We start from the raw sequence: 13954 nt of genomic DNA, 5'->3' as shown, positions 1-13954 counted from the left end.
ATTCTTGAATGTTTGTTAAAAATATGTAGAATAATAACAAATAGTAAAAATACAATATTCTTGATGATATGTTTTGCTTGACAATATGCTGCGAAGGTGAGGATATATGCAGTCAAGGCTACTTTGGAGCACAATGCGAATTTGTATGCCATTGTCATGGAAGAGATGGGTGTAATAAACTTACCGGTTTTTGCAACAATGGAAGATGCGCTTACGGATGGGGCGGGAACGACTGTCAACAAGGTAACTCGCAACATAACCATATTTTGTATTAATTTCGTTACATGTTTCTTGTATATCTTGTATATTTCATGCACACCCGACAATTTGCGGATATTATCCACGAACTGAAAATGGTGCTTTAATGCTATCGTTGCAAGATATAACTTCACAAATTCTCGCAACGCTTTAATTTAGAACTGAGGAACCAACATTTCGGGACAGATTTTTAAAGCATGGATTTTGTTTAAAATTTCTTTCACCATCCAATCTCTTTCGTATGTTCTTTTCAAAAAGCATTACCGTATTTCTACGACAATGACCAAGTAATTGTAGACGCTATGAGTAACTCGGTAAAGGTTGCCTGGAATGAATGGAATCAAACCATTGACTATGGCACTGGACCTGTTGATCAGTACAGGGTCTTCTATTGGAAGGAAGATGACATAGGTACTTCGTACAACTCTCAGGAATCGTCTGATTCGACAGCAATCATCTCAGATTTATCCATAGAAACTGTGTACAATTTAGCTGTAGCAGCAGTTAAATATGTAAACGGAGAACTAATTGAAGGGCCATGGAGTAGGAATGTATCCACCACTACTGGTTGCGCTGGTAGGACAACCCCTAAGATCAAGAAACTCAAGAAAAAAGTCAATATAAAAACAACAATGTATACTGGTTATGTAGTCAGTGGGTTTAAAATGTCAAAAGTCTTCCGATGGGTGTCTTCAAAAGTTTTGAATAGAGCCTTACAGTTGTGTGTACAGTATATAAAAGTTTAACATAATTAAATTGGCGTTTTTTAAGAAATTCTGCGAGAAATGTAATCCACCATTTTCAACCAGCTCCTAACGAAACTAGTTCCAGAGGGATGCTTGGCATTCACAAAATGGCTGGTTCTCCCCTCCATTGATAAGGCAAATATCAATGTCTGTTTAGCTAGCCTGGCTAGATTAAAACTTTTTGTTGGTACAATATTGTCATGATCATTACGGGGTTAATTGTGTCTTATCATTTTCAGCGCCAACACTCACACCGACGATTACTGATATTGAGCAAATCGATGACAACACAGTTCGATTGACCTGGACGGTACGTTTTGTTTTTATTTGATTGACTGACATGATTGGAAATTTGTGGGAACATGACATTTATTTTCATGAAACAGGTGAAACACGAAATCTGAAAATATATAGAAATTTGATGGAAAAGAGAGGAGTTAAATAATTTTAGCGAGCATGGACAGTTTGTCTGAAACATTTTGAGCCCCTATGATCCCAGTACAAATACTGATCGTCCCCTTTGACAATAAGGGTTTGTGTAGGATAAGTATTATTAATGTTAAACAGTAAACGCCATTAAAACTCGAAACTAATGTAGTTTTCCCTGACCCTCGAATGCCATTGTGAATGTATTTCTGTACTTTGTAGGGGATGGCGTGTTTAAGTTAAATTCAAGAGGGGATACATTTTCACGGGGGGGGGCTTGAGATATGTTTAATTTTAAGCTTTAATGACCTGTCTTCCATTTGTGGTTCTACAGGGTGAGTAAAAAAAAGTGCAATAGAGCAAAGAATCGATATTTATGTAAGAACCACGTTGAACTTTCCAATTATTGAAAGTTTTTATAAATGCCACACTCAATACGCATCAGTTGTGAAAAAATGAAGTCAATCACATCTACCGTTTTATTTTTATGAGTCCTTTTGCTACGATACCCAATTTCATTATTTGTCCACGAGGTACCATGTATTTTGAATGAGAGCACACAATGCACGATAAAGGCACCAGCTCTGAAACTTACTTAAACTTAAATAAGGTTGATTTTTGTGTTATTTTAATTTCTTTTTTCTGTTCAAACAAACTTTCTAACATTACTTTAAGTCATTCATACCTCACTCTAGTTTTTTTAATCCCAATATGTCCAACTTACTGGATATTTTATAATTCACCCCACTTCAATTTGCGCGCATTTCATTTCGACATTTGAAAAAAATCCGCCTACAAATGTATATGTTTTTGATAGAGAATAAACATCTTTAAAGTAAAGGTAATATGAAAATAACAACAAATAATGTTTCTTTTCCTTAAACAAGACCAAGGACAATAACAATTTGGGTGCTCCATTTTATTTCAATGCCAATGAGGTTAAGAAAATAGCAGTTGTTCCAAAACTACCTTACACAGAGTGGGCTGACATTCAAATTTTGGATGTTTCTTGGACAAACATTAAACCTGGGTATCGTTATAAAGTGTGGCGTAAAAACAAAACGGTAAACGCCAATTCCTTGGTTTTTTCACACAAGGTCACTAATGGATATATCATTTATAAAATGTTTTAAAACCTAAAAGGTTCAAATCGGTTCTTAAATAAAAATGGATTCTTTTCTCTATTGCACTTTTTTTGACTCACCCTGTAGATAGGAACTTTGACATATCCAACTCAATCGTTGCTCACTACCAGTACTCGTTCTTTAAAGTTGATGTATTTTGGTTTTGCTCAGTGAGAAAGGCCGTCGATATAATCTATAAATGTATTTTATTTCAGATCCCAGCCGGTACAGAGTGGACACAGTGTTCCCATGGATTAAGTGGCTTTATTATTACATACAAGGAAAACAGCTCAATGGCCACTGATACAGAAGTAATTGTACATTCCCGAGCAAAGTCTGTTATAGTCACTTGGTTAACTACCTGCAAAATATACGCATTTCAAATCCGTGCAGTGAATAAAGAAGCTGAAGGAAACAAGAGCTTGCCTAGAAGCCTGTTTGTTGGCGAAGGTAAATTATGGTGAATTATTGCAAATATAATTTAATGGCTATCGAAGAATATTTTAAATCAAACATTATACAAACAATGTGTTATTGCCTAAAGTACTTTATGTAACCATCATGCCTTTGTAATTATAACAAATTTTAATGTTATCGTTTATCGAATATTAATAATTGAGCCTTGGGTGGATCTTGAACTTCGTATTGATAAATCATTAGATTTAACTGCCTGAAGAGAATTGTTCATGTTTCATCTCCTTTTCAACCAAATCGACGGTAATAAGTCTTGCAGTTAGGGATCAATATTCAACCACAAGTGCCTGCTTCAGGCAAAACCCAATACCACACAAGGTCATTTTTATGTCACTCATTATCTCATCTGTGTCATATACTGCCTCTAGCTATAATGACAGCCTGGCGATCTGGCTTTTGACAGATACTAATTCCAGGAGGGAATTCAAGTTGTGTTCAATTCTCTTCAGGCAGTGAAACCTAATGTGACATTATACAAAGCATGCAAAGGAGAGCTAAACATGCTAAAGACGACTCACAATCACATTGTAGAAGTCATTAATCTGCTGACGTTGGTAAAAATATTTGATAAATCAGTAAAAATTCTTTCACATTCTCATATTCTATAGCATTGGCAATGGTGACTGATGTCGAGTTCAGAGGTAACATGCTACAGTGGATTGAACCGATAAGCTCCTGCATTTCTGACTTTATTGTCAATGTGACATTGATAAACAGTGATCAGTGTCAGAAAACAAATGTATCCGTCATGAACGCAGTCGTCAACAACACCAATGTTACACTTCCTGGACTCGAGTACTTCTCCACCTACCGGGCAATAATACGAGCAAGATCTGGGAACGCCGCTGGTGAATCTACAGTATTTGATTTTACTACTGAAGAGTCAGGTGTGTAATGAGCTAAAGGTTTTAAAACAATTTTTGATTCCATGTAAACGGACGATAATAGCCTACATGTAAATTTAAATAAACCATCGATAGAGCAAAATTAATATAATTCCTGTATGATCCAACTATGTAAATGCCAACTATCGGAAAGCAGATAAAAACAGAGTTTTGATGTACAGGGTGTCCCCCAAAACAGAGGCCCCTCATTGCGCCCTCATTTTCCTCCTATTTCAGAAAAGTTGATCAAGTATATGTTGGTATGTAAAGAAGCCTTTACCCGTTAGCTTTAATAAACCGAAACAAATATTTCAATCGGCTCATAACTTTTGAAGATTTGCCCTTTTAAAGAAATGTATCCGTTTTTCACTCTGTCCACGGAGGAGGTCTGGCTACTTCAAAGATTAAAAAGTGCATATACCATGCATGAATATAAAACATTCCTCGATGATAACTTTATAAAATAACAACTTTATTTTAGGGAATGGGCTTTACCGGTGGGCTTATGGATTTTGTTAAGTGTCATTAATTTGGGCATAATTGATGTGGGATGGGACTTCTTTTGCTATACTTGCAATTACTTATGTTTTTCTCGGTTATTTTATGCCTTTTTGTTTTATTATGTTTCTTACTTTCTTACTTTAGGCCTATTGTTTCTTGCTTTCTTTTTATTGACAACATAAGTCATTTCTCTTTTTGGAATAAAAGGTAGCCCTGAAAAGGGCTTTTTAGTTTGTCTTTAGTTCTTTTGAAGTGAGTTTACTGTGCTGCTCTGCCTTCTACCTGGTTGCCTCCTTGATGAATACAGGTTTCAGCCTTAGTCCTCATTGCATCAATTGCGTTGCGTTCCAACCTTGTGCGCCGGATACTTGCGAATATAGCAGTAATACGTTTGCAAAGATTTTGGATTTTGCCACAAATGAAGAAATCAACTGGTGTGAGGTCTGATGATCTCGCAGACCACTCCACAGCATGACCCATCCCAACCACTCTGTTTGCTATCCGTGGACAGAGTGAAAAACGGGTACTTGTCTTTAAATGGGCATATCGTCAAATGTGTGAGCCGATTGAAATAATTGTTTTGGTTTATTAAAGCTAACAATTTAAGATTTCTTTACATACCAACATATATTTGAACAACTTTTCAGAAATAGGCGAAAAAGTGGGCGCAATGAGGGGCCTCTTTTTTTGGGACACCCTGTATTATGTAATTCACCTAAAATATTTTGGTTTTCTTCTTGACATCTCTTTTTACTGTGGCCAATATAGTTCCTTACGGTTCACCAAACAATGTGAAGCAGATGCTTCTAGGCGATGGAATAATAATCTTTACGTGGGAAGATCCACCATGTGATATACGTAATGGTGACATAATAAACTACGAATTTGAATACTGGATACCTTCGCAGACTGCTGAGCGTACTAGAGAGACGACCTCAAGAAATGAAGTAACTTTAACGGGCTTATCCAGCAACGAAACGTATGCATTTCGTGTGAGGGCATATACAAGTAAAGGACCAGGACCGTTCAGTGAGACGATATTTGCTTCTGCGAGTGACTCGGGGAGTGATTCGACTGTTACAGGTGATCGTTACATGATATATGGTTAAAGGTCAGATGTCAAATTTGGGGCTCTATAGGGGTCAAAGTTGAGAAATGCTCCGAATCGTCCCGGGAATCGTCCTAACCACAAAGGAGAAAGAAACAGAGCGCGTACAACCAGTCAAATTAAGTCCCCGTGTATTGCATGATGTAAGTTCTCGCATATTCATGAGTGCCGATTGTTCGATCGTGCCGTGTCTAACGACCCAATACACACATATTGTACATGGAAAACACTGTGACAATACGTAGTGTATTGTCACGGAGAAGACCGTGCTTGGAAGAGTATGCTGTATGCTAGCATACGTATGGTCACGGTGTATCCCGTTGTCAAAATACCACGTACTTTAGTACAGTAATAGCGCCCTCTGTTGGTCATAATTCACTTTAAAACGTATTTTCAACTTAGCGAAGAAATATTTTAGGTAATATAACACTATAAAATATAAAAACTAGTATTTTTAGAAGTTACATTTGAAGGTCGATACATTAAGGTTACTCAAGGTTTTAACATTAAGGTTATTTTTATAAAAAAATTAGAGACAGCCCGTCACCCTTAAGGTTACTCAGCGCTGCGTGCCTTCGCGTAGAATGAAGGTATACATGATAGAGCGTCGCGTGCTTTCGCGATTACGCGATAGACCGTGAAAATACGCGGTAATTGCGTAGCAGTCCCGCCTGTCGCATTTCATGGAACAATCGGCCCTCATCGGGTGATGCTGAGACTTTGACTGGTTGCACGCGCTCAGTTTCTTTCTCCTCTGTGGTCCTAACATAATAATTCATAATGAAATAGGTTTTACATATATAGTGGGCTTGGTAACCAAACATCTTAGGGTGGTGCAATAATTATGTGTACCAGGGGGTGAATTCTCAAAATGGTCTGCCAAAATCGCTTGCCCCCCTCTGGCCGTGCCAAAAATCTTTGCCCCCCCTTTCGACGTGCCAAAAACCTTTGCCCCCCTTTTGATGTGCCAAAAAATCTTTGCCCCCCCCCTTACACATGCAAGATTTTGGGAAACCCGAATTTAAAACCTTAAATTGTCTTATCATATAGTGCGAGCGCAGCGAGCAGGAAATTTTGCATATTTGAACATGTTCCTAACGTTTTCCTACGCCTTTTAGGGCGTAATATAGAAACGGTGCCCAAAATATCTGTGCCAAAAATTGCTTGCCCCCCTTTCGACCTGCCAAAATCGCTTGACCCCCTTTTGACCTGCCAAAAATGCTGCCCCCCCCTTTTGGCCTGCCAAAAATCTTTGCCCCCTATAATTCACCCCGGGGTACACATAATTATTGCACCACCCCTTATAGTCATGATAGTCGTTTACTTGAATTATTATTTTAAGAGGAACAATTTGAGACCATTTTGATAAAAGTCGTCGTTTTACTTTACTCACATGGAGGTCAAACCCTGACCTTTGACCTTTGTACTCGAAAACGCTTCATCACAGATAGGCCAAACAATACTTTTCCTGAAGGAATGCCTTGGTGTAGGTTTTAATTATCTAAGTACTTATTACCCAAATAATCTATGCCCATGCTGGTGCTTTGTCCGCTCTGTCCCCATAAATTTGTTACCCTGCCTGATTATAATATTCCATACCATGTTGTCGTCTGTCAGTGACTGTAAGTAAGCAGTATTTATATGCGACTACTTCCGGGGACTAGTTCAATATTGTACTGTTTTCACTTTTTTTATTCATTATCATGATTTGAACATATACTTGAACAAGTTAAAAGAATTCAGATTTTACCGATTGCCTCTGTAATTTCTATATTTTGGCCCCGATTTTGGCATGGAAGTGTCCATGAAAATTAGTTTCTTCGCCTTTCTGTCTACTCAACTATCTATTTTGATTCCCTATAAAATGTAGATTATTTTTGAGCTTTTTTGTTTCGCGGAATCTCTGTCAAAGTACGTCACACTACCATACTAACCATTACCATTAAACAGCAGACTTGTAGTCGAATCATGTTTTCACGTCCATCGAGTAACGAATCATGACTCTATTATTACATGGCTGGTAGATGATCATGGAATATACATGCGCAATTCATGGCCCAGTTATGAACTGGGACTAACCGTGGGTATGGAACAGTTTTCGGTTACCAAAACACCACTTGAATAGATGAAACAGACATCTGAAATGTTCTGAAGTATGAAAAGCAAGGTTTTAACTATATAAATAAAATACTCTTTTCTTTCAGGACCGAGTACAAATATTACGATACTTTCTTCGGTATCAGCTTCAGTAGTTACAGTATTCCTGATTATTCTCTTTATTATCGCAGTCATCGTTAAACGGCAAGTGTTTTGTTTTGTATCAGGGTGTAATTAATGAAACCAATAATTGTAAATATAATATTATTAATATTTACTGCTCTTGAGGAATCTGGTGTAATCTATTGGTCCCCGAGGTGAACTGGAGACCGTGAGCCAGGTCGAGGGAAAATAGTAGGTTCACGGTCTCCAGTTCACCGAGGGGACCAATATCCCAGATAACATGCATATATTGGCCCAACGTTGGTTTTCGAACGCCAATCTTGGCATCGGCATTATTTTGCTGCCCATATTGGGCCAATCGTGGCTTATCATCGTAATCTTCATATTGGCATCACAGTGGCAGCCTATATTGGTACATTAATGTATTTTTTGTTCATTGATTGGTTAAAATATTAGAAACGCAAGGCCTTTATCATAGACACAGACCTAGGAATACATGTAGATTAGGCCTAGTCAGGGCTAGGCTAGGTTGCCCATGCTTTGTTTTGATTGAATGCACATGCACAAAGCACGCACACAGTCGAGTGGCTAAAGCTTACCGTGAAAATGTTGTAACCTCTGTAATACCGCCGTGCAACGAGTAACCATATGTTTTCTGTTATTTAACCGTCAATATTAAGATACTGATCCTGATGTAATTCAGATTATGCCATGAAACCGCCGTATTTTAGCGGCAGATATGGGCTGTTTGTGTGCTTCGCAAGACAACGTGACATGCTACAAATTAATACCCCGAAACCGGTACCGAAATCCCGCGAACGTGGTGAGTTGCACAGACCACTAGGAACCGTGACGCAGCAATGAGGTTATACGCGCTCAGAGGGAAATAGTAGTACTATTTAAATAGTAGTACTATTTCCCGGGGAAATAGTACTTCCAATAGTACCCCGTTCCCTTATCAATCGACTTTTGACTGCTTTGCAAAATAGTTAAAACTATTTTTGGTCACATGATACTCGTTTAACCAATTAATGAACGAGAATATATTAATGAAGGATATAATATTATGTACTAATATGAAGCCTTTCTTTGAATAGCCAGCGAGAAATATAAACAAAAGAAGTGGTCCCAAACGCAGACAGTGTTTATAGAGCACAGTTAATTGGTTGAGTTGAAGAATATATAATTTGAGCTTTGAGCGAAATTTTATACATTTGAAAGATTTCGAATTAAATACTTTTTTTTGTGCCTAAAAATACTTATTGGATGGGAAATAATATAGAGCAATTTATGTATACATGTATGAAAATTTCGAAATAAGTTTCGAAATATGTAAGTGGTATTCGTTTTCTTCGACATCGTCAAATACAGCTATAATACTAAATGAAATTCAAAAGGTATTGGTATAATGTGCCTTTCTTTAGCCACGTTCAAGAAAAAATGTGTTTTGTGTAGCATATTAAAAATGATTCGAAGTTTTACAAGGTGAGACAAATTTTGGATATTTTCTTTCATATTTATAATCCTTTGTTGTTTTGATTTTGGGCTGGATTCAGGTGCCATCTAAGGCCCGTTTCTTTATGCAACCAGTGCAGTAGTGCAATATTGAGTCGTTGTTTTTAAATGTTGCAGGAAAAGACACCAGGAGCCTACAGAGATCATGGAGACGGCGCCTGGGAAAGAAAACGAAGCTTACCAAGATCTTGAAAATACTACAAGAGAAGCAGAGCATCCATATCAGGGTACCATTCCGATGACACACATACCTACTGACACAGATTATGAATACCCAGATCACGATGAGAACACCCCGCACCAATATCAGAACCAAGGTCGTGTTCATAATCCGAAGAAGATACAATCAAGTGGTGCCGATGATGATGACGCCTACTACGAGGATACAGGCAACACTGACACGGTGTATCAAGAAATAGGCGATAAATAAATAAACTGCAAAAATGACAAATAAAATGTTGTTGGAATTTAAATAATCGATAACTGCAAAAATGACAAATAAAATGGTGTTGGAATTTAAATAATCGGTAACTGCAAAAATGACGCTATATCAATTCACTCTTTGCTTTGTAAATTTCATATTACTTGCATATTATTAAAAGCTTAGTCTCCTCCGCTGCCGTTTTGATTCCGCTCACTCTCCGCACAAACCGGCTGCCAATTATCGCGTTTCACAATACGATGCGCCGCCAGCGGTTGCTTTTGGCAGTCAAATTTTTGACCCCAGAGTCGACATCGCCGTTCTAGCTGCTATTGAATTTTCACGCGAGTGTGATAATAAATATGTTGAAAACAGCTCCACGATGGATTCCCTGTGATCAATAGATAGAAAATGGATCTACTATAGTTGTAAATTGTTGTTTTAGTGTGCATTCGCATGTAACATCATTATAATGACATTAAAACCCACAATGATGCATGTTTCTGTATTGTATCCGTATTACGCGGGCTTTGGATGTCGACTCATTTTCCCATGATGCACTGCGTATTTTGGCCTCGACCCAGCGACCGCTGGAGGCGCATCGTATTGTGAAACGCGAGAATTAGAACGTAAAAAATGGCTATGCGTGGCGGTGGATTCAACCTACCATGGCGATTTCTGCCATGAAGATATCGGGGCGATGACACTGTGCGTCGCCGGGAAATTTTTTAGCCATATAGTGTTTGTGTGGAGTGAGCGAAACTAAACCGGTGGAGGACAATAATCAAAGTTTGGATATTATACTTGAAATAGGGAATTTAATAGGAATTGCGTTATTAAACGTTTTATACCCTTTACATAACCCGACATTTAAGCTTGGTACACCACACCAACAATAATATTGCGACTTATTACATTTTCTATTAATCAAACACGACTCATAATATTTACTGTTGCCTTATTTTTGCGTAGATTTAATACATGTATACATATTTAAGGAATCCTGAAGATAGGAATCGGATCAGCTATGAGAAACTGAAGACGAAAGAGACGATGAGCTTCACTAGACTCGATCTTCCAGTCCTCGAATACTCACGCACGGCCGCTCCACTGTGCTTATTCGAATGAGGCAACGTGAAGGATTGTGGGTAAAAAAGGCGCCGCCATTAGAGGCCAGAAGGATTCAGGCTAGAGCTTCACGGGGACTCTTTAAGTTTCATGAAAACTTACTGCACAGCAAACACAAATGTTTTACAGAAAACATTTAAATGGCGGGTTATATAAAGGGTATAAAAACGTTTTAATAACATTCCAAAAACATTTGGTACAAATCATTCTAAACAGAATGTTATTTTGGGGTTGAAAAAATAGCGATGACAAAAAGTGCTTCTGTTTCGCTCTCAAATACGTGTCTCATGCAATTTTCTCTGAATGTCTTGAAAACATATCTCAACCTAAATATGAAATCTGGAGTATAAATAAAGCGAAAGTGACTTTTGAGCGTAGTTTTCACCACTTTTTTTTTGCCCGAATTGAACAGGTTTGTGAAAAAAACGTATTCACATGCATCTCGCTCGTTGTGTGGCCCATTGAGATCGAATTCAATATTTTCCATAGCGATAGTCAAAAGTGCTTCTTTTTCGTTGGCTGAAACGTACGTCCTGCAATCTTTTGTGTGTTTCTAGAAAACATATCGCAACCTAAATTTGGAGCTTTATAATTAAATATTAAACGTTAATTTAAAAAAGGTATTTTTGATCCTTGTTTTCGCCACGGTTTCTGTGCCGAATTGAACAGGTTTGTTTGTGTTGATAGTAAAACGTATTTCTGTTTCATGTACAACAACATCTCGTCCTGCAATTTTCTCTGAATTTCTAAAAAAATTGTCTCAAGGAGCACAATTCAAGAAAAAGTGATTTTTGAGTTCTGTTTTCGCCACTGTTTCTGTGCCGACTTGAACATGTTTGTGTACAAAACGTATTCGCATGCATCTTGTTGTGTGACCGACAGCTTTCAAGTTTACGTTGATGATAATCAAAATTTCAAGGATTTGTATCATAATTTGATTGCGTTTTAATTAATAACATTTTAAAACTCTAAACTGCTGTACTTTGTCACTCAGGAGAAAGGAGAACAATTTAATATTTTTTTGAGTGAAGACACAGCCCATTTTGCTTGTTGTCTTGTTTGCTCCTGGGTTCAATTTGAACTTGCCATTAGTTAACAATAGTTTCTTCTTTAACTATAGCAGGTAGTGGTGTTGTTTAAATTTGTCCCTGAAAAAGAGCAATTTATCTGCTCGAAACGTTGGCCTGTTTTTGTCTATTTGGTTAAAACTTCTGTGGGCTCTGAATTGGTTATTGTTGCATTGGTCATCAATATTATCCTCATCATCATTAACATCCTCATTGTCTCCATATCCCTGCACGCGAAAATTCAGACTCGAAAGAGCTTGAAAACACACAAAATCGAACTCACTATGCCTTTCAACTCCTCAGATGGTGGGTGTTTTTAGATGAGAATAACTAAAATCAGAGATACCAAATAACATTCGATCGATGCCAATGAATTGTAATAGAAATGCTTCGATTTTTAACTGAGCACCACCAAGCTTGCTTTCAGTGAGTGTAATAAGTTAATTGAACGGTATCCCTTACTAGTAATGCAAAGTGTATGTTCAAGTTCAAATGCATGACAGTCTGTGCTCAAAGCGCCATGAAATTCAACATAATATGTTGTAAATCTACTAAATGAGTGTGATTTAAGTAGAGTTACATGGGACCCTTGTAAAAATGGCGGATACTGAAAGTGTTAGCAGTAAGATAGGAATAATTAAATATGGCGCAGATAACAATACGAGCATTTCACTTCCGCTGGTTGTGAGCATTGTTGCTCTTGTAATGGCTGTTATTGGACTTATTCTTGCTGCTGCTAGCTTAACTCAGAACGCAAACAATAATTTTGTTATTGGTGAGTTTCTTTCGGTTTAAATTACTAAATTACTAAATCATGGTAATTAATATTAAATTTTGGATGTCCAAGAAAATCTTAGGCGTCTAAAATTTCAGGCGCCTAAGATTTCATTGGTTAAGAATTGATCAGCAGTGATTTCAGGCCTCGTGATTCGTCGATTTAAATCTATCGGTAAATTCTTGGACCTCTAAGATTTCATCTTGAACGTTGAATTATTACGCTAAATGCAAATATATGACATTCCCATCGTAATTCAAGATGAAAGTGACTAGACCTGCTGCATTTAATGTCCTCAAATAGGGTTGAAAAAGACCGCAATCTTTGGAATCCCATTAAAAGCCAAACTGGAGTCAGGGTGACTCTATAAGCAGAGTCTAGCCACTCTGCGACTCTATATCTAAAATGACTCCATATTGGGAGTCATCTGACTCCCCTGAAAAGTCATAAATACTTGACTCCGCGGAAGAGTCACCGTTGATGACTCTACACAGGAGTCATTTGACTCCCAATATGGAGTCATTTTAGACATAGAGTAGCGTTGTGGCTAGATTCTGCTTCTAGAGCAACCCATACTCCATTTATAGAGTCACCCTGACTCCATTACAGGGACACTCCGACAGTTCGGAAATAGCACAACATAATGCTACACATAGATGTACATCAAGATAAAAATTCAAAGTATATGGTCAATTCCAGCCAAAGCGGGACAAAATTCTCTCTATGTTAACTTTCCACTTTAAAAATGTCATTAATAAAGGAAATTACGTTATTGATGGAGCATATCATGTCACGTCCAATGTGGTCTCTTTGAGCATATAGACCTTTATTAGCAAGTCATACCAGGGGACTAGTTATGATGGCTTAAATGAATTGGCGTTACCCACGAATTCAAAGATAAAGCACCATATATGTCATTGAATGTCCTTCAATCAAAATGAAATTATTTCCGTTAGAAAGACGTTTGCATGATCTCTCATCATATGTAAAACGATTGAATTCCACCAAAGTTTGTGGACTCTAGAGGCCATTAAGTCAATTTGGCTAATAATTTTGTTACCCGCGTATCAAAAATTAAATGATCGTTCTGAAAAATGTTAAGTGAATATGCCATAAATGACTATATCATGAAACGAAGTTTCGTTGTATAATTCTGAGGTCCAAGTGATTATTTTATGCAAATACATTTTACCCATAAAATTCCATAAAATCAAATTTGACGTTACCCACGTATCAACTGTTACCCACGAATCCAGCGAATATAATTGCCATAACTTAAATTAACATTTAATGACTTTGGACACTGA

At 37.5% G+C, this 13954-nt stretch overlaps 1 protein-coding gene across 2 annotated transcripts in view; it reads left to right on the top strand.

The window, feature by feature from the left end:
• The window catches only part of LOC140164801 (uncharacterized), a 51764-nt gene extending 40340 nt beyond the window's left edge, over nucleotides 1-11424 (top strand). For both annotated transcript variants that reach the window (XM_072188168.1, XM_072188166.1), the window contains 8 exons: nucleotides 97-243; nucleotides 517-834; nucleotides 1244-1314; nucleotides 2770-3004; nucleotides 3637-3915; nucleotides 5182-5496; nucleotides 7726-7822; nucleotides 9374-11424. In XM_072188168.1, coding sequence (XP_072044269.1) covers nucleotides 97-243; nucleotides 517-834; nucleotides 1244-1314; nucleotides 2770-3004; nucleotides 3637-3915; nucleotides 5182-5496; nucleotides 7726-7822; nucleotides 9374-9686 — 1775 coding nt within the window. In that variant the 3' untranslated portion in view covers nucleotides 9687-11424. The remainder of the gene's footprint in view (nucleotides 1-96; nucleotides 244-516; nucleotides 835-1243; nucleotides 1315-2769; nucleotides 3005-3636; nucleotides 3916-5181; nucleotides 5497-7725; nucleotides 7823-9373) is intronic.
• Nucleotides 11425-13954: the final 2530 nt, after the last annotated feature.

Source organism: Amphiura filiformis, chromosome 11 (genome assembly GCF_039555335.1).
Source record: "Amphiura filiformis chromosome 11, Afil_fr2py, whole genome shotgun sequence".
In the NCBI taxonomy this organism is placed as follows: domain Eukaryota; kingdom Metazoa; phylum Echinodermata; class Ophiuroidea; order Amphilepidida; family Amphiuridae; genus Amphiura; species Amphiura filiformis.
The sequence above is the reverse complement of the archived record's forward strand: the minus strand, read 5'-3'. Positions and strand labels throughout refer to the sequence as shown.